Raw genomic sequence first — 23,411 nt, forward strand, 5'->3', positions numbered from 1 at the left:
TTTTCCCACCAAATACCTCCTGTCTCCACAAGAACAGGCAAGGCATTTATGAAGGGGCATGTGAAGAAATTGACTTGGAGAGTGCATTGGATCAGCAAGGGTTGTACAATTAGGAACAACATGGCAGATTACCAAATGCTTTTTTTTTTTTTCTGCTTTATCTCCCCAAACCCCCCTGTACACAGTTGTATATCTTAGTTGCACGTCCTTCTAGTTGTGGGATGTGGGACGCCGCCTCAGCGTGGGCTGACGAGCGGTGCCATGTCCGCGCCCAGGATCTGAACCCTGGGCCGCCACAGCGGAGCACGCGAACTTAACCACTTGGCCACGGAGCCGGCCCCTCCAAATACTTTAATAAGAAATATTTTGCTCAGGGGCCAGCCCTGTGGCCCAGTGGTTAAGTTTGAGCGCTGTGCTTCAGTGGCCCAGGGTTTTGCCGGTTCGAATCCTCGATGCAGACATGGCACCGCTCATCAGGCCATGCTGAGGCGGTGTCCCACATGCCACAACTAGAAGGACCCACATCTAAAAGTACACAACTATGTACCAGGGGGATTTGGGAGCTAAAGGAAAAATAAAATCTTTAAAAAAAATTTTTTTGCTCAAAAAATCTGTTTCCTAGGTGTTTATTCACATAGTGCCTTGATTTTTTTCTGATACTAACAGAGTATTCTTTTCTTTCTTTGAAATAATTACATAATGACAATGCTCTTAAAGATAGAGTTTATCTTGAGTGTCTTTACCTCTCTTCCCTGAGTATTTAGCAGAGTATTTTGAGCCTATGCTATACATATTTTACTGTTAAAAAAGTAATTTTCCCACACATTTTTATTTCCCCAAAACCTACTTTTTTTCCTTTGACATGTTTTCGTTACAGTATGTAATTCCACAAATTATTTTTTATACTTGCATGCTGTTTTATTGTATGGATATACCATAATTTATTTTTATTCATTGCTTGTTATTGATTAGTTGGTTTTTAATATTGTGCCATAATACAATGATTTAATAAATATATTTGAGCTAAATTTTGGCTCATGTCTTATTTTAAAAAATGATGATCTTGGGACAAGTGATTAACCATTTGGAGTTAAAATTAAATTTGATCTTTACCTCACTGTATACCCCAAAATACCATTTTAGATCAAGGCATTGAATTTTTATTTTGTTGTGAGTGAGAGAGTTGTTCTGGTGTCTTCAGTAGTAAGGAAGGATAGTAGTAGAAGGAAGGCACTCTAAGGGTAACAGATTATCTGAATTTAAAGATAAGCATTTAATTTGGAATGTTGGAACTCCATCTCATAGCTTTTGCTAAAGTTCATTTATTCATTTATGTATTGCTCTAGAAAATGATTTTTTAAAATGAAGGATTATGAGAGAATATGGTGATAGAAAGAAATGGGAAAACAGGAGATTTGAATGGCATATCAAAATATTTTTAGCTGAGGAATATTATTACTGAAATATGCTTTATCCCCAGGAAAATGGATGTCTACCTGAAAGTAATGTATTTTCTCAAGCTGAATTGAAAAGTGAAGCAGTAAATGGGAACTTAGACTATATTTTATCATTTTGTAAGTATGCAACATTAGCCGTAAACTTGGCAGGTGTTGGTTTCAGTTCCTCCTGAGGGTATACAGGGTGCTTCATGCCCTCAGTGCCTACCTCAGGGTAGTTCAAGGTAACTTCCTTGAAAGCAAGGAAGTTTTTCTATGTTTTGTTTAAGTCAGACTGATAAGACAGTTTATGGAGTTGAACTTGTGGATAATTTGGAAGTAGTTTTAAAGTTAAAAGGACCTTGGAGATAGGGTGTTAGGTTGGACTGGGGACCAAGAAGAATTGGATCCTATTTATAGTTAAGCCTTCTGATTATGGAACCTGGAACAACTGTCTTTACGTTTCTTTGCTTCAGTTTCATGAAATGGAGATAGTATTACTTATCTATCTACCTTATGGGAGTTGTTGTGAAAATCAAATGAGGTAGTGATTCTGAAAGTATTTTCTAAACTAATACCTATTATAACCATAAGTTACACGAAGCTGTCTTCCAGTCCTCATTCACAAAAACACAGCAAATGTTTACTAAATACTATAGATGCTAGCATACTTTACAGTGTTCATCACATTCACAAAATTACCTCCATTGGTAGATGAAGAAAGGCCTAGAGAGCTTAAGTGATTTGCCCAAAGTTAGTGATTGAGCCAGAACCAAGATCTTCTAACTTTAACCTTATTCTTTTCATCATACTACATTTTCATTTTAATAAATAAGACATTTCTTAAAGTCTTCGTTTTTGAACATATCTATAACGTTATACTTGACAGTTTTTCAGATCTAGTGAAAAAGATCATTTAAAAACGAAGCACAAACATAAGTTTCTAGCCCCCTAAAGTGTTAAAAGTTAAGCTCTGATTAATGTATATTCACATTGTTTAGGTGGAAGCTTTCTAAAAACCAGATTATTGGTATATATTGCCTGTGTATATGTTACTTAAAACAGTTCATGATAATATTGTAAGGGAAAGGCAAAGTGTTCAGTATGAAAAATGGTGACTGTTAGAGGTGTAGTTGAACTGAATGTTGAGTATTAATGCTGGCTGCTACCTGAGTGTATTGATTTTACCTTTCACTCTGTATAATATATAGATTTTCCACACTGACAGGATCAAAACAGAGAAGCATTAGCAGAAGAATCTGGGTACGGAGGGTGCATCCATGAGAGCTGCCTTTTCCCTTTATCATACCGTCCATTCCACTTCATTGTCAACCCCTTGATTTTTCAGAATTGTTTGTTGCTAAGGAAACTAGATTCTTTTTATCAGCAGCCTTCAGCTTGCTGAGATGTTTCTAGTTACCTTTTTAACCAATAAAAACTTGACAATATACTGTAAAATACTAATTTGAATAGTATAAAAGTAAATTTTCAAGAGAGGTTGTTTATTAAATTTGAAGAAGAAAAATTCCGGGAGCTTTAAGACTAAAGAGTATTTCAGCTCACACCTGTCGGTGCCCTCCCCCTTAACCCCACTTTGATGAGCAGTTAGTTCTGAATTGCTGGTATTCGCTGTAGGCAGCTCGTAGGTAAGCACTTTTGGTTACTACGTCACGAGGAACGGCAGGTAGTAGAGAAGAGTAAGAGGCTTATCTTGATCAAGTTGTGGACTCATAGGAAACATGTTCCCACTTGTGTTTGTAGGCGTGGAAAATTGATTTGATCAAGCAAAATTAAAGGTTGCTGAAAGGCATGTGCAGTCATGCACTGTAGAACAATGTTCGGTCAACAACAGACCGCATACAGGACAGTGGGGCCATAAGATTAGTACCACATAGCCTAGGTGGGTAGTTGGCTACACCATCTAGGTTTGTGTAAGTCATGTTCACACAGCGACCAAAGCACTTAATGATGAGTTTCTCAGAACAGATCCCTGTCATTAAGTGACGCATGACTGTAGTTGTGTCTACATTCAAATCCTTGAGTGGCTAAATGCAGTTCATTTTTTAAATGATTTTTAGATTTTCAAATGCTGTATAAAACCACCGAGGAACTTATCCTCCCCGTTCAAGGGATATAGCATGTGGTCTAAAACAATTCGTGTGTGTGTGTGTTAAATTTTTACTCATATTTAGGGAAGATGAGCAAATAATCTTAAAATCTACTATGACTTTTCCCATGAGTTTTCTTATTTTAAGTTAACCAGCTATTTTAATCTTCACCTAAAATGTATTTATTAATTCTGTCTTCAGAATTTGCCTCCACTAAGAGTTCCTCTCTCATTCCATCTTCTATCATTGAATATCCACATTACATGTATACTGAAAAGATTAAATCAAGTACTTATAACATGACACCATTTTAGTACAATGACAGAGAAAAATAAATTGAGGAAAAATGCCTGCTGTGATTCTATCCCTTGCTAGTTACAGCAAGGGTTATGTGAAATATCAGGCCTTATGTGTTAAGGCCTGATTCTTAAAGTAAGGGAAGTCAGGCTCACAATTCAGCGTTGAAACACAAGGTTGTAGACTGTTAAATGACAAAATTTGTAGCAGAGCAAACAGTTGCTCAGAAAACTGAAAGATCGATATAAATCAACTACATGACAGATAAAGACCTATTTTATTATGACTTTAGGTTGTCAGTCTTGCATGAATGCATGTCATTGATCATAGTGGAAAATGGAATGAGAACATGTGAATGATTCAACAGAACCTACTACCACTTTCAGAAAAAAACTTTTCCCTGCATCTACAGTCTTTAAGGGACAGAAGTCCTGTGGGGTAGTTACAGTCTCTCTCTTGATAGTGCCACATTGTCTAATAACATACAGCCTTGGTATGTGTAACGGGCTCACTCGGAGTATGCTGGTAGATTAGTTATTGCCATTTATATGAAAGAATATTTATAAATTCATTAGTTGTTTATATTCATGAAAGTGAAGTAAATGTTTTAAAAGGATAGCTTTTATTGCAAATATATATAACTGCATTATCTAATTAATTTTGTATGAAAACATTTCCATTTTAGAAATGAAATTTCCAAAATAAAAATTATAAAATGGTATTGGTATACATGTGTTTCCAAATAAATTGATAATTTAAGACTTTTGGTTTTGGTCTGGAATTTAATGATGATCATTTTCTTTTGCAGTGGAATCAAATACATTGCCTTTCTCATTTACTTCTTTGAGAGGCAGCCTAATTCTAGGCTTTAGGAGGTAAGATGATTACTTTATGTAATGTTCTTTGCCTGAATATGGACTGATTTCTCCTTTCTTTTCAATCTACTATATGAGGAAAGAAAGATATTCTTATCTTCCAAATCTTCCAATGTTCTGGTTACCTGAAATAACCTTTTATTCTTCCTGCTAAGTAGGTTGAGTTGTGTTTAGGCAGCCTTTTGTATTACCTTTCCAAGAAATACACACAAATTTGGTAAAGGTCTTGTTTCAAAGAAGAAAGCACTATTTGAAATTGGCGACTTGGAGTTACAGATAAATTTGCACATATGTTTGATTTATAGTTTGAGTATTTAATTATAAGGTGACTTTTATTCAATAGAATATTGCTCTCCTCCTCTGTGTGCTCAGAGAATATTAATGACCTTTCCCTCCCAATTTTGTTATTTTGGAAATATTCAAACATAAAGAAAACTTGAAAGAGTAGTGAAGGAAACACCCAGATGCTCTTTATGTAGATTCACTGTTTGTTTATATTTTGCCATGTTTACTTGCACTCTCTCTCATACGCTTTTTCTTTAATATGTATATATATACATGCACGCACATACATATACATACTTTCTCTTTTTTGCTGAACCACTTGAAGTTGTAGACATGATGATACTGGATCCTTCAGCTTATATCTTTTAAGAATAAGGTTATCATCTATATAATTACAACACCAATATCACTCCTAAAGAATTAACAGTGCTATAATATCATCTAATATACATAGTCCATTTTCGCATTGCCCCAGTTCTAAAAATTCTCTGTCTCTTAATCCAGAACAATTCTCCTATTTTGTTGTTTTTTTTTTATCTTTTATTACACTGACTTTTTTTGAAGAGTCTAGGCCACTTTCTCTGTAGAATGTCCTTCCCACGTTTTGTATTTGTCTGATTTTTTTCTCATGATCAGACTCAGATTGAAGATTTTTAGCAGAATACTTGATAGGTGATAGGCATTTCTTATTGTGTCAATACATATGTCAGGTGTCCAATATTGGTGCCATCAGCTAAATTTTATCACTTGGTTAAGGTGGTAGCCCCCATGTCCCTCCCTTGCAAAGGGGCCTCACTCTCAATTAGTAAGAAGTCTGTGGGATGTTATTTTGAGACAGTCTGTTGATCCTGTTTCCAGCACCTTTCACTTAGTGGTTTTAGGACAGCCATTGGCAGTCCTTGTTGACTCAGTTGTTAACAGTTGTGGTTGCAAAAGGGCGAGTTTCTAATTTTGTCATTCTTTCTACATTTATAATGTTAGTGACTTCTTATACTGATCTCAGTAATTTTTAGTCTGTTTGTTGGTGAGAGCAGTAGGGTTTTCTGTAGACCTCTTCAGAACCTCTATTACAGTCAAGAAGAGGCAGAACAAGAAAGTGGGATCCTGTGTTGCTGCCTTTTCTTTAGGCAGTGCAGTTCCATTCTTTTGTTTTTTAAAAAAAACAAACCAATGTCTGTGCTTTTACTGGACGTGGACCTACACACTGCTCATCAAGCCATGCTGTGGTGATGTTCCACATAGAAAATAGAGGAAGATTGGCCCAGATGTTAGCTCAGCGACAATCTTCCTCACCAAAAAAGAGAAGAAGAAAGTTTGAAAAACACAGAATCCATAGTCAGGTGAATAAAAATACTAGTAGAACCAGATTTTTAAAAAAGAACCCATAATGCATTATAAAGTGAAATAGAGTGACATTTTTGTATAGTTGTCCTTGAAAAAGTTTTTCATATAAACTTCCAGATCATGAGTATTTCCTTCTTTAATTTTACTAACATTAAATTTTTTAGTCAGTTTGGATGTCATTTGTTATATTTCACAAATCCTAGACTTCTTAAACAAAGTGCTTCGGATATGAAATTGATCCTCACTCCCATGTGCTTATCAGTGCTCAGCTATAGACTGAGGACAACTCTGCAGATCTCCAGAGCTCTCTCTTGGTCAAGGTCTCTCCTTTGGTACTCTGCCCTGTAAGACTGGGTTTTGGCTAGTCCCTTCCAGGAAAGTATTTTAAATCTGTAGCTTCTAAAACTATATTATGTTGATGAATTTTTCTTACTGTAGATGTAGAAAGGTTTCAAGTTGTGGTAATTTGGCATTATTCATAAAAATATGTGCATAATTTGAAGGATTTGTGACTAGAAGTGATTTCTTTCTTTCCCTACCACCCCCAAAACTACTAAAAATCCAAAATTAACCAATGTCATTACAATCCATTATCTTGGCATTAACGTAATCTTTTATTTTTTCATTCGATGTTGAATCAAATAGTGTATGTATTTTAAAATCCATATGTCAGTATATTCAGTATGACTATTGAAACAGTCACCTATCACTTGCTTCTTAGGACCCTGTTATATTCTAGCAACTTGAGAATTCGCTAAGTGAGTAGGAAAAAACTGAGTGCTGATTGGTATTCCCAAAAGAGTTCAAATTAACTACCTGTAACTCTTATAAGGACTAGCATATAAGAGACTTACATAAAGTTATTCCTTATCAAAGACTATTATTCATAGTTATCAGATATGTCAGATATGTAAGAAGTTATAGAACATTAAATGAGATCATAGTCACTTTAGCTGACCCTAAGGGAAACTTGAATATGCATTTCACTGTTGGAATGGTTCTCTACCTTTAGTATAACCTGTCTGCTGTAGTGGTAGGCCCAGGGTTTATGAGGCACTAAGTCCTAACATGTGTTCTGTAATCTGTTTTGACCCAGATTAATTTTTTATACTATCCCACCATATTTTTGAAAAACTAACTCTGTTTTCTTTATTAGCAAGATAGTATTCCTGTAAGTTGATAAGCCAAGAAATGGTCATTGATTACTAATCAAGTGTAATTCCTTCCTAAAGTTTTCGAAGTTATAAATCAGATTTTCTGTTAACATATATAGGCAAAGTCACCTGTAGACAACTATTTAAGTTCAGTATTGCTTAATTAGGGTGAGATTATTCAGGATTATTAGCGAATTTTTACTTTTAAACTTTTTGAAAATAGGCTATTTTTAAGAGTATTTCAAAGGGCGTTTAGATCTGACTGATAAAGTTACTGAATTCTTATGTCAAATCCAGGGCAAGAATAAAAACTTCTAATTATAAAAGAATAAGTCATAATGATGTAATGTACAGCATAGGGAATATAGTCAATAATATTGTAATAACGTATGGCGACAGATGATAATTCAACTTAGCATGGTGATCATTTCATAATGTGTAAAAATATTTAGTCACTATGTTGTACACTTGGAACTAATATAATATTATATGTCAGTTATACTTCAAAAAAAATCCAGGACAAGAAGATGTTTAGTATGAATAAGACTTTCTTTCCTCCTAATAAAAGTGCCAGCTGAACAAAGTTCAAATGAAAAGAGGGCAGTGTACATTTTATATATTACTGAAATCTCCACCACCAGAAATACTGAGTCACTTCTAAGAGACAAAGTGTCAGTGAAGCCAGTTTACAACTTGGCTGGGAATTATAACACATCAAAAAGAGAAATGTATCAGGATTGGCCTGGAGGCATTTAAGTCTTTGTAGTCCACAGAAAAAGATATAAGGAGGAATTTTCTGACCCAATGGCAACGGTCTGAACTTGGCAAGTGGGAGTCTGTACCATTGAAGTGGTGCCACTTTTCATATGTTGGAGAAAAATCAAGTTTCTGGTGCTAGCTTTCTTTAAGTCATCAAGTCAAATGCCAGGTATTAGGGTCTTCTTTTCAGTCAGCCAGTGAGGGTCCACTCGTGGCATCTTTACAGGGGAACGGGAAATGTTTGATGAACTACAGTTTGTGAATGCTCAGAAAATATTAGGTCTTATTAGTGTGTGCCAAGGGCTGGGACTGCGAGATAATAGGTAATTCAAGGACGCGTAGGAAACTTCTTGCCTCTAAGTTGTTCATAGTTGGAGACCAGAAAGTAAAAGCATCTACAAACAAGTCTTGGTAATTATGAATGTATAGAGGAGAAGGTACTGTCTCTTTCTGGCTAGGAGAGGGACAGGTCAGGGCAAGGTGTGCAGAGAAGGTGCTGAGCTGAGCTTTGAAGCATGAGTAAGAATTTGTCCAGGGGAAAGGAAGGGCGTTCCAGGAAAGGCGTTGAGGCTGAGAGAACAGTGCATTTGGGGACCTGAAGGTAGATTGATACGATGGTAACCCAGGAAACTATGAAATAATGGTAACAGATAAAGCCAAAATGGTAGCCTGGGCCTCTTCATAAATGATCTCATTCCAAGTTGTGATGTTTGGACCTTGAGGCATGGCTTTGGACCACTGAAAGATTTACGTAATGAAGGCAAGACTCAAAGTGAATACTCAAGGAGGGAGAACAGGGTGCAGGTAAGGAAAGATGGGGGAACGAAGAGGACAACGTGAAGAGATGGTCAATAATTTGTGGGATACTTTGAGGTGCTTTTTGAGTTGGCTGTAGAACTTCAGGTGAAGATACTTTGCTTAGCCTTTCTAAGACTGTTTCCTGTTCTGAGAAACAAAGAATTTAAATACCTTCACACAGGATTGTCTTAAAAATAAAAAATGTAATGCACTGGGAACCTTGTACAGAAGACTGCTTTTAAGTAGCAGATGGGGAAGGAGAGTTTCTAAGCGAGACTGAGTAGCATCACTGGGAGACTGGCAGATAATGATCAACAACAACACAAATCTCAAAACTTAGTCAAAGGGGACCTAAAAGTGTTGAATTTTGAGTTGAGATATAGTGGTACTTTTAGCAAGAGTACTTTCACTGGAAGTTTGGAGCCAGAAGCCAGATTGCTGTGGATTAGGGAGTGAGCATGCAGTGAAGAAGTGTTAACTCTTCTCTTACAAAAGCTTAGTTTTAAAAGATTCTGTGTTGGTTTTGTTTTTTTTTTTCTTTTTGGCACCTGTGCCATCCATCATGAAGCTTCACATTCTAGGTAGTTCTTTTAGTCATTTTTAGTTGTTTTGAATGTATGTAGAATTTTGAAAGTTTGTCTCCATGCCTTCCCTAGGTGCTTCATGCCAGCTTTGAGGGCCACTTAATATCTCGGCAATATTGTTTATTCCACATTAAGTTGATATTTTGATGGAAGTTATGAGTAAAGTAGCTTTTCTTAAAAAGGAAGCCCAGCTTGTTAATGTTGAGAGTTGCAGAAGAGATGCAAAATTTAGGCCGGAGATGGTATGTGTTTAATTTTTATTATGGAGTTTTCAAACATTTGCAAAAGTAGAACTCCCAAATATCCATCACCCAGCTTCAACAGTTAAGATTTTGGCAATCTTGTCTCATCTGCTCCTGCCCCACTACCTACCACCACCACCCCTTTTTTTTTCCTGGACTTAGTTTAAATTACAGACCTTTTGTCATTCTATCTGTAAATACTTTAGTATACATCTCAGAACTTGTTTTAAATAAAACCACATAACTACTGTAATCCTATCACACCTGACAAAATTGACACTAATTAAGAAGAGGAATTCATCGAATTCCCAAAGGGGTCCATGATACAGAAAAGGTGACAAGCCGCTTCGAGTCTTACCACTTAATATTGTGCATTACTCTCTCACTTCCTTGCAAACTCTGATTTCCCTACACCCCAAACCCCCACCACCATTCCTTAAATGTGTTAGGCATCTACAAGTTAAGATTACTCTGAATTAAAGCTGTTTCTACCTTAACCAAAAACAATGCCTGATTTTTTAGCCATGTAGATTTTTACTGTATCTTACTCTTCAGTGCACAGCATTTTATCTTCATATCTTGAGTTCTCAGTCTTCTTTCACTTACTATTTGGCAAAAAAAAAAAAAAAAAAATTGTTTTTTCACATAGTCACAGGAGGCTGCCCTGTAATCAGTGAATGGATGAGATGAAAACTGCCTTGTTAAGAGTGAAGACATTGTTTTTTGCTACAGCCTAGAGAAGCGATTGTTAAGTCACTTTATCATTTCTTCTGTTAACTGATTTCCCAAAGAATTTTCCCAAGTCAGAATAAACACTATACTAAACACAGGGCTTTATAAACACTTTTCCCCTTATAGATAAGATCCCCTATTCTTTTTCAAAACTTTTTCTTCATGTGCTTCAGTGATAGGGATGACTTCATCTTGAGGAAGAGGATTCTAAAAGGGCATGGAACATGTTTTTTTTTTTTCATTTTGAAATAATTATAGAAGCACAGGAAGTTGCAAAGATAGGACACAGAGTGCTTATGTATTCTCCACCCATTTTCCCCCAGTAGTTACATGTTACGTAACTGTAGTACATTATCAAAATCAGAAAATTTTTTTAAATGCCTATTTTATTTATTTTATCTATTTATTTATTTATTTATTTATTTTGAGGGAGATTAGCCCTGAGCTAACATCTGCCGCCAATCCTCCTCTTTTTGCTGAGGAAGACTGGCCCTGAGCTAACATCCATGCCCATCTTCCTCTACTTTACATGTGGGACGCCTGCCACAGCATGGCTTGACAAGCAGTACATAGGTCCGCACCTGGGACCTAAACCGGTGAACCCCAGGCCACCAAAGTGGAATGTGGGAACTTAACTGCCCCCCAAAATCAGAAATTTTACTTTGGTACAACGTGTGTGTATAGTTGTGACATTTTACCACTTGTATAGATTCGGGTAACCATCACTGCGATGAAGGTACGGAACTATACCATCACCACAAATATACATGCCCCCCCACCCCTGAATAGTCATACCACTCCCCTTCCCCCATCCCTAGCCCAAGGCAACCCGTCATTTGTTCTCAATTGCTATAATTTTGTTATTTTGCAAAGATTATATAAATGGACTTATTATATTTTGATATTGGCATTTTTTTTACTCAGCATAATGCCCCTGAAATCCATCCAAGTTTTTATGTGTCAGTAGTTCATTCTGAATATGTTTTTAAAGGAAAAATAAGTACCGTGTTAACTCACTGTACCAAAACTCAGTCCACTCAAAACTGCCAACTCAAGTTTAAAAAGGCCTATGAATTTTTGTGGGTATAGGTTTAAAAAGGCCTATAAATTTTGTGGGCATTTTACAAAGTAAATACACTATAATATAATTAATTATAAATAAATATACTATATTTTATGGTGTATAAATACACTATAATAAATATAATTAATATAATTTATATTATATAATTAATAGATTAATAACTATAGTATATTTACATTGTAAAATTACCAATAAAACCCAGTCTTCTTAAAGTAGATTATATGTTTGAATTAAATATACAGAGCTTACGGACATTAAGTTTACAAAGGTTAAAAATAGTGTAAGACCAGTGTTCATTGTATATGGTTTTTAATTTAAAGAGGCAAAATTTGGGTGAGCCCTTTTTGCTTTCTTTGAAATAATTTCAGACTTACAGAAAATTACAAGAATAGCGCAGGGAACTCTTGTATGCCTCATTTACTAACCTTTAGCATTTTGCCACATTATCATTATTCATTCCCTCCATCTGTCTATCTATATATACACATATAGAGATATATAAAATTTACTTTTTTGGAACTCTTTGGACTTAGGTTGCATATATCATGATGCTTTACCCTTAAATGTGTCAGTGTGTAATTCCACAGAACAAGGATATTCTTTTACACATTTCACATCACAGTTAACAAATTCAGGAAATTTAACATCGATGGAATATTTTTGTCTAATATAGTTCATATTTGAGTGTTATCAATTATTTTCTTTTTTTATATTTCCCTCCTTCCTGCACAGAATCCCAGTTCAGGCATGCATGTTAGTTGTCTTTTCTCTTTAATTTTCTCTAATCTGAACAGTTCTTCAGCCTTTGTCTTTTATGACATTAACATTTTTGGAGAATACAGGCCATTTATTTTATAGCATGTTCCATATGGTTAGATTCAGGTTATACATCCCTGGCTGGAATACCATAGGAGTGATATTCTGTCCTTCTCAAGGAATTCAATCTAAAAACACACGTTGTCCATTAGCATCTAATGAGTGATGTTAGTTTTGATCACCCAGTGAAGACATAGTTCAATTTCTCCATTATATGGTTACTATCTTTACGATTACAAGTAGTAAGCAGTCTGTGGGCAGACATTTTTGAGACTATGCAAATATCCTGCTCCATCAAATTTGGACCCCAAGATTTAGGGATGGTTCTTAATGATTCTTGCCCAAACTAATCTTTGTTTTGAGATTTCAAAGTAAGTGAGAGTCAACCTTTCTAAATTACCTTGTCTTGAAAATTCAGCTTGATTTTGGAAACATTTATTTACCTATTTATTTTATGGCTTTGATCTGTATGCATTGCATGTAATAACTGCTAGTGCATTTTAATTTAAAAAATGTTTTTTAAGCCTCTGGGTTATTTTTAATCCTATGCTGCCCTCTGCAGGTCTATGAATATAAATCTTTGGAGCAAGGTAAGTAAGCCTAATATTGCAAATTGTAAGGTCATGTATAAAAAGCTATTAAGAGCAAAAGTTATAATAGCATCACACATTTATGATGTATTATTATAAGCTAATGAATTTAGAACCTTGAAGTTGATAGTTTTAAAACTGCCTTCCTTGGAGCTTAAATTTATTTTTGAAACTATCCTTGACTTAGTCCTAAATTCTTCATAAGGTTTTCAACTTTTCCAAGGGATAGCTGTTAACATTTTTGCAGTGACATTTGGCCATACAGATATAATTCATTTTTTAAATATATGCATATGTATATGTTTGTGTTAAGTATATCTACATATGAATGTATAGATTTTAATACAGTTTTAAATTGCTATCTTTTTAAAAAATTAACTGCTTTTATGCAGGAAGTGCAATTATCCTTATGCCGAATTACAAGAAATATTTGTAGTTTAATAAAATTAGAATGCACATTGATTGAAATTTCTAATTTAAATATTTTTTAAATCTAAATTTCATTCAATTCTGTTTTTAGTGTTATTACTGCCATTCAGACTATATAGTCAATTGTAATATATGGCTGGGATATTTATATTCAGAAGTAATTTTTTGACTAGAAAGATTTTTCATTGGTTTATTCATTAAACGTGTCTTTGTTCAAAATTTGGTATTATCTGTGGTTGTCTGATGTCTAATGTACAGCTACAACTTCTGGTAGAATTTATTGTCTGTCTTCTACACGTATCTGTGTTGGTTAAAAAATAGTTTGTAAATGAGGGTTGCTTTTGAATGGTTTCTACCTTAACTATCCTTTGAATTGCCATTAACTGCAGCATGATTTTCATGGTGGCGTTAAGTTGGATATGGTCAGTTTTGCCTAGTTTTCCATATTAGCTAATAAACAGTAGTTGCAGTAACTGCAGTTTGAGTTGTTAACACTTATAATATGTGATGGGTGCTATTTTAAGAGCAAGTAGGTTGGGTTGTAGAACACAGTAGTTCAGAATTCCTGACTCAGATCACTTTGGAAAACAGCTGTGTATTTCCGTTCTTATTGTCTTTAGCCAGAGGATATATAGTCACATACCGTGTTGAAAAGTTACAAATCAATACTCTAGGCTTTGTAATCATTTTCATCATAAAATGCATATTTAGATTTTTTAATTTAAAATTTTGTTGGCAGAATTAATGTTGAAGAGTAAGCATTGTATATGTCTTTTAGTGTTTGTGTACTCAATTGATAAGAATCCATGAGAACAAACGCAATAGAACTTTTGACCCCTTTTGTTTTAATACCACTAAAATGACTGGAAAGATTTCATTGAAAAATGAAAAAAATTAAGTTATTTAGTGGTTTAGGATATTTTACTTTATTATTTCTGCCATACTTCATTTACTAGAAGGAGACTGGTCCAATTTCAAAAGACCAAAAACAGTACGATAAGAAATAATATTGGTTGATGATCCCTATTAGCTATTTCCTATATAATAATTCATTTAAAATGATATATAAACAAATCAGTGTAGAGGCTTTCTTAGTGACATTTCATAAAACATTGCAGTTTTCCTTCAACATGGGTTTGTTTTGTTTTGTTTTTAAAAGACAAACCTATTATTTAAAAACGAAACAATCTCCTTGGCAGGTGGGGGTGGTGTTGAATTACTGTGGTATAGAGTAATACCTTACTGGGGAGAGGCTTTATTATTTCAAGAATTCAATTTCAGACTGTGTGTGTTCTTGTTTGCTTCTCTTGCTGCAATGCGTGCATTTTCTGTCTTACCAGATAACAGAACTCTTGTACAAGGATGGACGTTATTGCCAGGAGCCTCTAGGACCAACGGGTAGCGTTTCAATTTCGATGATTGTAACTTATCCACAAATCCATTCTTCTGTGTAATGATGGGCTAGAAGGATTACAGCAGTAAACATTTTCTTTTTAAAAGTGAAATTTGAAAGCATTTGGTTGTAAATCTTTATATTGATAATGACAACATTTTGAGATCTGTAAGGTGTTTGGTTTTATCATAATTATTTTTTTAAAGACAAGGTTGGGAGGTTTTTTTCTTTTCAGGTATTTAGGAAATGCTTCTTATAGCATCTATAGAAATAGGCTTAAAAATAAGTAATCCTTAGTCTTTATGTGATTTTAGTGTTTCGCAGGTGAGTTAATTTTTAAACATAAAATAGTAAGGAGGTATGTAGATTTTTTCCATTTAAACATAATTTATTACCCAAAATGTGTTATTTTGACATTTAATGATTTTCATTTTTATAATGAGGCCTAGAATATATGGTTTTCTGTAAGAAGGTACTCTTCTTGAAAGTTCAAAATTTCTATCCTAGGTATTAACACATGGCCCTATACATTTTATGCTTGAATGCATAGGAAAATTACTGTTGTTACAAAACATCTTTGTTAATCTTGGTTTTTCATTGGTTAATAGGCAGCTCTCCACAGGATTACTGTATCTGCTTATTAAAATTATTTAACTTTCTATACTCAACATTTAATAATCCTTTCTACTTTTATGTGTTTCCCTAGATATTACCCACAAAAAAAATTAGTATAGCTATGTGTACAGGCATTTATTCTCACTATTTGTGATTTGGAGAGGAAAGGGGTAAGGCCTTGGGCAGGAACACTTCTGTCACAGAGTGGTGGAAAAAAATAGATTGAAGTAAGATTCAGTACTGAAAAGCTGTCACTCGGTCTGAAAATAATTAATATTCCTTTCACTCACCAGTTAGATATGTGCTCCCAAACCACATAATCTCTATGCCTCAGTGATCATTGTTGCCATTTCAGAGCCTCTCATCAGGGTGACATCTCACACCAAAATGATTTCTTATAAATTAATCTTGATAACATGACAGTCTCAGTAATTTTAGTGGAATGCTTTCTCTTGTTTTTTTCCACAGAAGCTGTTGGCTATTTTCTTTATAACTTGATTGACAGCATGAGTGACTCAGAGGTACAGGCCAAGGAGGAGCATTTGAGACAATACTTCCATCAGCTGAAGGAGATGGTACCATTTCATTTTTTGCTATATAATGCCTGTCCTAGCTGACATGTATCTATTAGATTTGCAATTGCTGCTTTTTAACTACAACCAGACCACTTCTCAGTGACACACATGAGTTGGAGACTTAAATTATGTTTGAGGTAATTTCTGTTAGATGAATTTCAGTTTGGTTGTCTAAAACTCAGGGGTTTTTTTCCTCCCTTCCTTTTGTACAGAATGTAAAAATTCCTGAAAATATCTACAGAGGCATTCGTAATCTACTGGATAACTACCATGTTCCCGAGTTGATTAAGGTGTGTGTTAAATAGTAATCAACTTTTTAAAATGCTTGATTTATATATAAAAGCGTGTTAAAATTTTGTTTAAATATGAGCTTTTGGCAAAAAAAAAAAGTTCATTTAAATGACAGCCATTAAAACAAGGCTTTTCATTGATTGTTAGTAAATACTGTTTATATATTGATGAATGTGTTTAAAACATTTATTACAATAGTTAATAAAGTATGAACAGAATTTCTGGAAAATTTTGGAAAGATGGAAAAATAGCAGTAAAATGACATGGGACTTCCAAAATTTGCTTTTGACCTTTGCTAATATATTTTTCCATTTGTTTTCTAATTATAATTTAAATCTCAATTTTAGGATGTTAATATACTGGTTGAGAGAGAGAAGATAGACTCTCGAAAAGTAAGTAGATTTTTTGAGAATATTCTACATGTTATAATTACATTTAATGAGAATTCTAAAGTGTATACTTATAGAACCAGTAGTTCCTGTTTTTGCCATGGTATACCTCTTAAGAAGTTGGTAAAAGCTATTCCCCAGCTCAGAAAAATCATCATATCAAAGAAATTTGTGTGTAATCTCAGGAACTTCATATACCCCTGGAGTCCATCCACAGGTTCCCAGATTAATTTCCTTGATAGCATTTGTGACATTTAGGAAAGGTCACTTTAAAGGGAAGAGTGACAGGGGGTACATTTTCTTTTTGTAGTCAGTTTCTTTTCTTTTTTCTTTCCATTTCTATAGACCATGCAGCTTACAATATCTGATTTGGAGTCCACACTTGAAAAACTAAAAGCTGAAAATCAACCTGTAGGAGATGTCCTAAAGCAACTCATATTAATGCTTTGTTCAGAAGAGGTAACATTTGTTTAAATATTTCAAATATGCTATTAAGGTAAACAAAATTCTTCATAGTTAAAAGCAAGCGAAGCCAAATATAATATTTATAATTTTTACGAGTGATTGTTGTACTTCATGGCTGTGAAGAACGCAATTAAATGAAAGGTTAACTAATTTCAGGTACACCTTGAATGGCATGTTTTCGAGTTGCTGTAGTTTGTTTACGATAATCTGCAAAGTGAATGATAGTAACAGCCGTGATAGGTTTATCATACATGCCAAATGTCCTTTCAAGCCATGGCTCCGGTCTCTTATATCTAGATTGTCAAGCAACTGATACATGCGGTAGTCATTTGCAAGTCAAATATTACTAGGTTGTTAATGCAGGGATTGAAATTCCATTTTCCTGCTGGAAAAAAGCTCTTTCTGAGATAAAGGGTCTCTTGCCTTTTTTCAGCAGGCGTCCAGCTGTACTTTGTGTTCATTTTAGTGTGTCTGCAATTTGTTGTATATCACTAGACTTTTTCAGTTTCTGGTTCAATATGATTTAGTCGTATGCCTGTATTTTTAGGGAAAAAAATGTAATTGACTTTAAGGTTATGAGATGGTACTGTTAAATTCTAAAATATTTCTTCACATTACTTGGATATGAAAGTAGACTGTGAGGAAGTTTACGATGATATATATTTCTGTGTATGGAAATTGGATTGTGATTAGGGGCTGACTTGGTACATGTTTAATCTAGAAGTCTTTTTTATAGTACAATACCAAAGCTAAAACATCAAATTTGGCACGGTGGACCGTTTTGCATTACAGATAACCAATCTTTTAAACCCCACATGTGTATCTTGCCTGCTTTTTAAAAGGCGAATAAAAATGCCAAGAAGCAAGGTGAAGTTAATAACATGAATCCATTTATTTTTAAAGTACTTTTAACTTTTTCTACACTCTGAGCATTAAAACCAGAAATTTTACATTTTCTTTCGTACTCATTTCTTCTTTCTTTTTCACTCTATCCTTTATTTTAGAACATGCAAAAAGCTCTTGAATTGAAAGCAAAATATGAATCGGACATGGCTGTCGGTGGCTATGCAGCTTTAATAAATTTGTGCTGTCGACATGATAATGCAGAAGATGCATTGAACCTGAAACAAGAATTGTGAGTACCTTGGTACTGAAACAAATCATCAACATTTATGCTGATATACAGCCCTTGATGGATCGTGTAGATTGACTATTGCTCTCTTCTATAATGTAATTTTTAAAAATTCTTTTTTGTCAGTACCTTTGACATTTCATAATAGGAGGCTCTGATTAATTATGGCTTGTTTTTAGCAAGGAGTCTTTAAGTATGATAAGATTTTCTGCTCCTAAAGCCAAGAATTTTTCCCCATTGATTACATAATGCATATCACAACAGTGGTGATGGTAACTATTTTATGAGGTTTGTTAAACATTCCCCTTTCTATACTGTGGTGTAAACAAAATTTTGTCCATTTCTCAAGTATCTTTGGCTTCCCAATCCTGATATATTTATCAAATAAAAATATGCCTTTTTGGGTATTTCAGTGTTCATGACATGGTTAGAATCACCTAAACTACCATGAGGCGTAAGAGTTCCTTCATTAGCATCATTTGGAGACATAGTGATGCAATATGTATGTAGTGTTAGATCTTTACTTCTTTTGTCACTTTAAATATAAATACATGTGAATTTGTATATGGCTTGAAAAATAAACCTTAGCTGAAGCCAGTGTTAATAACAATTCAGACCATCTGATGAGTTTTTGAAAAATGATAAAATGGATGGTTAATCAGCTTTGAAGCTAACATAAATGTGGCTTTAATTTTTAGTGACCGTTTAGATTCATCTGCCGTCCTTGACACCAACAAGTATGTGGGCCTTGTAAAAGTATTGGGAAAACATGGCAAGCTCCAAGGTAAGCCTCGGCACATAAAGGAAATATGTGATGCAAGTATCTTGCCACTGGAATAATACGTGAATTGATATTAATGGTATATCATGTCCTGCAAAGTGCTTGAACACTTTGCATAGAAATTTGCATGTGAATCCAACCAGAGCTGCATGGACAGTGTAGGCCATTAGTTTTAATGGATTGGCAAGCTTGTCATTTACATTTGCACAGCTCAGTGCTTTTTGCATTTCTGCAGCTAGTTTTTATTAGCGTTGCTGTTTGGATTGAGTTTGAAGATCATGACTTGTGGCACAATTTGCTTATATGCCTATACTAATGGCTTTGTTTTTGCTTAAGAACATCCGAAGGCTGAACATAACTATAAACATAACCTTTGTTTAAGAATATGAATTTTGCACTAGTCTTTGTCTTAACTTTTAATGACATTAACAAAATGTGTACTTTAATAGTTTTTATTTAGAAGTTTCCAGGGAAAGCCCAGCTGATTATATAGCTGATGTGCATATTCTAATTTTCTAGTTGTTCAGATAATGCTAAGCCTAATAGAATTAATCACATTTGATAAGATAGTTTTACTGTTTGCTTGTTTCTTAACTCTCTCATTGGGCTTTGTTTTGAAACTTCCTTTTTAGCTTTCCTCTCTTCCGTTTATTCCTAGAGAAGATTTAAAAAAAGTTTTATAGTGAAAAATGTATGGAGAAAATATTTGATTTGAACATTGAATTTTTTCCTAGGAACCCTTTTTAACACAGAAAACTCTTTTTAAGGATTAGCCTGCTTTTTAAAATTCTTTTTGTAAAGCGGTCAAAACATTTTGTCTGTGCAATAATTATGAACAACATTATAAAAATGCACTTATTCCATATCCTAAAATGTTTGTTTCTGCCTTCCTAATGAAGCTTAATGAATCTAATGTATTAACATGCAGTCTTTTGGAAAGCTTTCATTGGCTCCTCTTGGCTAATTAGTATCGACATAGCAAACAGGCCCTATCGGTATCAGACCATTAGTCTGGCTGTATATACAGTGTAAACACATCTTTATTATCTGGCCTCCTGACAAGCCATCTGCTGAAGAAACAATGGTGTGATTTAGCAGATGTTAGCTCTGAACGATAAAAGCATCCATTTAGGAGGATCTTACAGCTATAGGGCAGACCGTACAGGGTTATGTGGTGCAGAGTGGGCACACAGTCCCTATCTATAATTTGTAGTCAAAGTTGCAGGGAAATGATAAAACCATGCTATTGTGGATTTATAATTGTAGTCTCGTTTAGAAATGCAAGTAGTAATTAACTTGAAATCGGCATTATACACTAGAATTTACATTCCTGCTGGGCTTGAAATGCTGTTTTAATAGCAGTTTGTTTTCCCTACATGAAATTACCTAAGGGTCTTTTGTGTTACTTCATTGTAGATGCTATTAACATTCTAAAGGAGATGAAAGAGAAGGATGTTCTTATCAAAGATGCAACAGTCTTGTCCTTTTTCCACATCCTAAATGGCGCAGCTTTAAGAGGTGAAACTGAAACAGTACAACAGTTGCATGAAGCCATCGTGACTCTAGGGTTAGCGAAACCATCCACCACCATAAGTTCCCCTTTGGTCACTCTTTATTTGGAAAAGTAAGTTAATTGAATTTTGAATTTTAAATGTTGGCATAAAAGAATGAGAATAATCATTTGGGGGTTATACTTTGTAAATACTCTGTGTTGCTGTGGAAGCTTGGAGGTTATTTGCCACAGAATAAGAGGGCTTACATGGAGTAGGTGACCTTTAAAATCACCAGCAGCCCTGTGGTCCTGTGGATTACTTCTCAATGGAATGAATGGTCTATGGCAATTTTTCTGTGGGAAATTTAATGATATGACATGAAATTGAATCTAGTTTTTCCCATTTTTGAGCCTTATAAGAGTTAATTATTAATAAATGTAAGAAAGAAGGATTCTCTGGGGCTTTTGATTACACATCATGACCATTATTCAGGTAATAATGCAGCAGCATCTCTTCAGTGCCCCTTACTCCATGTGGTATTTTATTTTAATTGCATGTACCAATACAGTTATTCTAGCTTTGGTAAATATTGTAGAAGATGTGTGTGTGCCTTGTGAGAAGAAGATGAATTTTGTTGATAGGGAAAGATTTACTGAGTTTGAACATTTTTACATTTGGAATGTACATGTTGGTGCCCAATTTAAGGTATTATTTGCAGTGCAAATCATAAAATCAGCCTACCCTCTTGTAATGAGTTGAAACATTTTAGTAAGATGATTAAGCACCCTTACTATCTTCTTTTCCTTTTGTTTTTGTTTTTCTTTTCTGTTGTGGTTTTTTTTCCCCCTTAAATTTCTTAGATCTTACCTCTTTGTCATCTTTTCCGCGGCTTAATGCAATTTTTAATCTGCTTATTTTATGATTGGGATTTTCTGATTTTAGTGCGGATGTTGCCCTATCAGTGCCAGGAGAAAAATAAAAGATATATCTTAATGTTTCTCATATTCTTCCCGAATTTCTGGTAGTTTTTCTTTACTTATTAGGGGGTATAATTAATTGAATGTAATGAATGGTTTAGAATTGGATTTAAAAGGTGAAATAAAAAACATCTCTTTTAACTAGCTCTATGTTAAGAAATGTGTGTATATATTAATATGCACATACATTCATGTTTGCCATTCAATCAAAAAACAGTTTGATGATTGGCCAAATCTTAACCTCCACAATCTCAGCATTATATCCTTTTGAAGAAATAGTGATTCAAACAATTACTGTGTTACTGAGTTCTCATGTTCACCGCCAACTTTATATAGAAATCCTATAATTAATATGCTTCCTACTAGAATTTTTTTGATTGTTTAAGAGACCCATCTCTGCAAATTTTATGTAGTGCTCTCTGCATAGAGATTTGAAAGAAATGGGCCCAGTGCCCAGAAGAATTAGGCCCTCCTCTACTGCTGGGCAAAAAATAAAATAATTGACAATGAAAACGAGGCCATAATAGAAAAGTATCTTACAAATAGAAATACTTTGAAGACAGAGGAGAGACAAAGGTTTTCCAAAAGAGGTCTGCAGATGGGGCTCATGAACCAAGAAGAGCTTACCCAAGGGAAAATGGAAATAGCATGGGATTCAGATGTTAACCTGGGGCATGCTCTGGGCTTCTCATTATACGGCACAGTCAGACTTGTATGGCTCAGTAAAATTTGGCTGTCCCTGTTAATTGGGCTAGAGAAATCTAAATTAGTATCTTTTCTTTTATGATTTCTTTCTACTTTCACATACGTAGAGAAATTATTACCTTCTATTTTTATTTGCCTAAGTTTTTTTTTTTTTTTGCTACCTTTGCTTTGCAAGACAGTCTCCATGACACGATCTTTCAGTTTCATCTATCATAATAAAAAGGTTTTGTTGACTGTTTTAGAGTCATGAAAATAATAAAAAGGAGATAAAGGAAATTTTATGTTTATGAAATTGCAGAGAACAGTAGTAGCCCTCCTAGTCGGGCATAAGTTGGAGGAAAAAATTGACTTTGAAATGTTTTCCAATTATATTTTCCCCAACTGATGGAAGATAACTAATTAATACGGAATCATGACAAGTACAGTACTAGGATTAAGTGTACTAGCCTGCCAAAAAGTCCATGTGTATTTGATTTGATTAAATGTATTTGATCTTCAATAATATCATGTAATTGACCTCAGCAGGTATGAGCTCATCTGGGGAATGAGCCTTACTTATTCAAACTTGAGATAAAATTATGAATACTTTTTCGGAACATAGTACCAAAGCTTCATCCTTTCATTGAAAGGTGAGCCTCTTTTTGAGATGCCATTGCAAAGACTCTAAAGAGGCTATCACTTATATATTGTAATTCTGGAACAAATCTATGAAGTTGAATTCCTCAGAAAAATGATCTTTAAGATTCAGTAGATCTTAATTTTGAACTGACTTTTCCAGCATCGGATAAAGCACAGGAGAGATTAATACTGTGTCAGTTTGTTAGTTGGATAACATATAAAAAGCTTTGTGGGTGTGGAAAATGAAACGTTTTGTTTTTATTCATTTGCCAAGGGAAATCCAAAACAATAACAAATTTTCAAAATTATTGAACCGTTTGTAAACGAATTGCTTTTGTATTAACAAAATGATACTTACATTGAACAAAAAAGAAATGTGCAGAGTTGAACAAAATTTTCATTTTATAAGCCACATGCCTACATGTAGTCCAAACAAATGTTATT

The 23,411-nt window shown here is 34.3% G+C and overlaps 1 protein-coding gene across 1 annotated transcript in view; it reads left to right on the forward strand.

Moving 5' to 3' along the window:
• LRPPRC (leucine rich pentatricopeptide repeat containing) overlaps nucleotides 1-23,411 on the forward strand; it is a 107,951-nt gene that overhangs the window by 32,164 nt on the left and 52,376 nt on the right. The window contains exons 13-23 of the mRNA XM_008515200.2: nucleotides 1,481-1,574; nucleotides 4,650-4,716; nucleotides 13,077-13,104; nucleotides 14,874-14,931; nucleotides 16,010-16,116; nucleotides 16,329-16,406; nucleotides 16,755-16,799; nucleotides 17,142-17,255; nucleotides 18,266-18,396; nucleotides 19,092-19,177; nucleotides 20,591-20,798. Of these exons, the coding sequence (XP_008513422.1) occupies nucleotides 1,481-1,574; nucleotides 4,650-4,716; nucleotides 13,077-13,104; nucleotides 14,874-14,931; nucleotides 16,010-16,116; nucleotides 16,329-16,406; nucleotides 16,755-16,799; nucleotides 17,142-17,255; nucleotides 18,266-18,396; nucleotides 19,092-19,177; nucleotides 20,591-20,798 (1,016 nt within the window). The remainder of the gene's footprint in view (nucleotides 1-1,480; nucleotides 1,575-4,649; nucleotides 4,717-13,076; nucleotides 13,105-14,873; nucleotides 14,932-16,009; nucleotides 16,117-16,328; nucleotides 16,407-16,754; nucleotides 16,800-17,141; nucleotides 17,256-18,265; nucleotides 18,397-19,091; nucleotides 19,178-20,590; nucleotides 20,799-23,411) is intronic.

This window comes from Equus przewalskii, chromosome 14, assembly GCF_037783145.1.
Source record: "Equus przewalskii isolate Varuska chromosome 14, EquPr2, whole genome shotgun sequence".
NCBI lineage: Eukaryota > Metazoa > Chordata > Mammalia > Perissodactyla > Equidae > Equus > Equus przewalskii.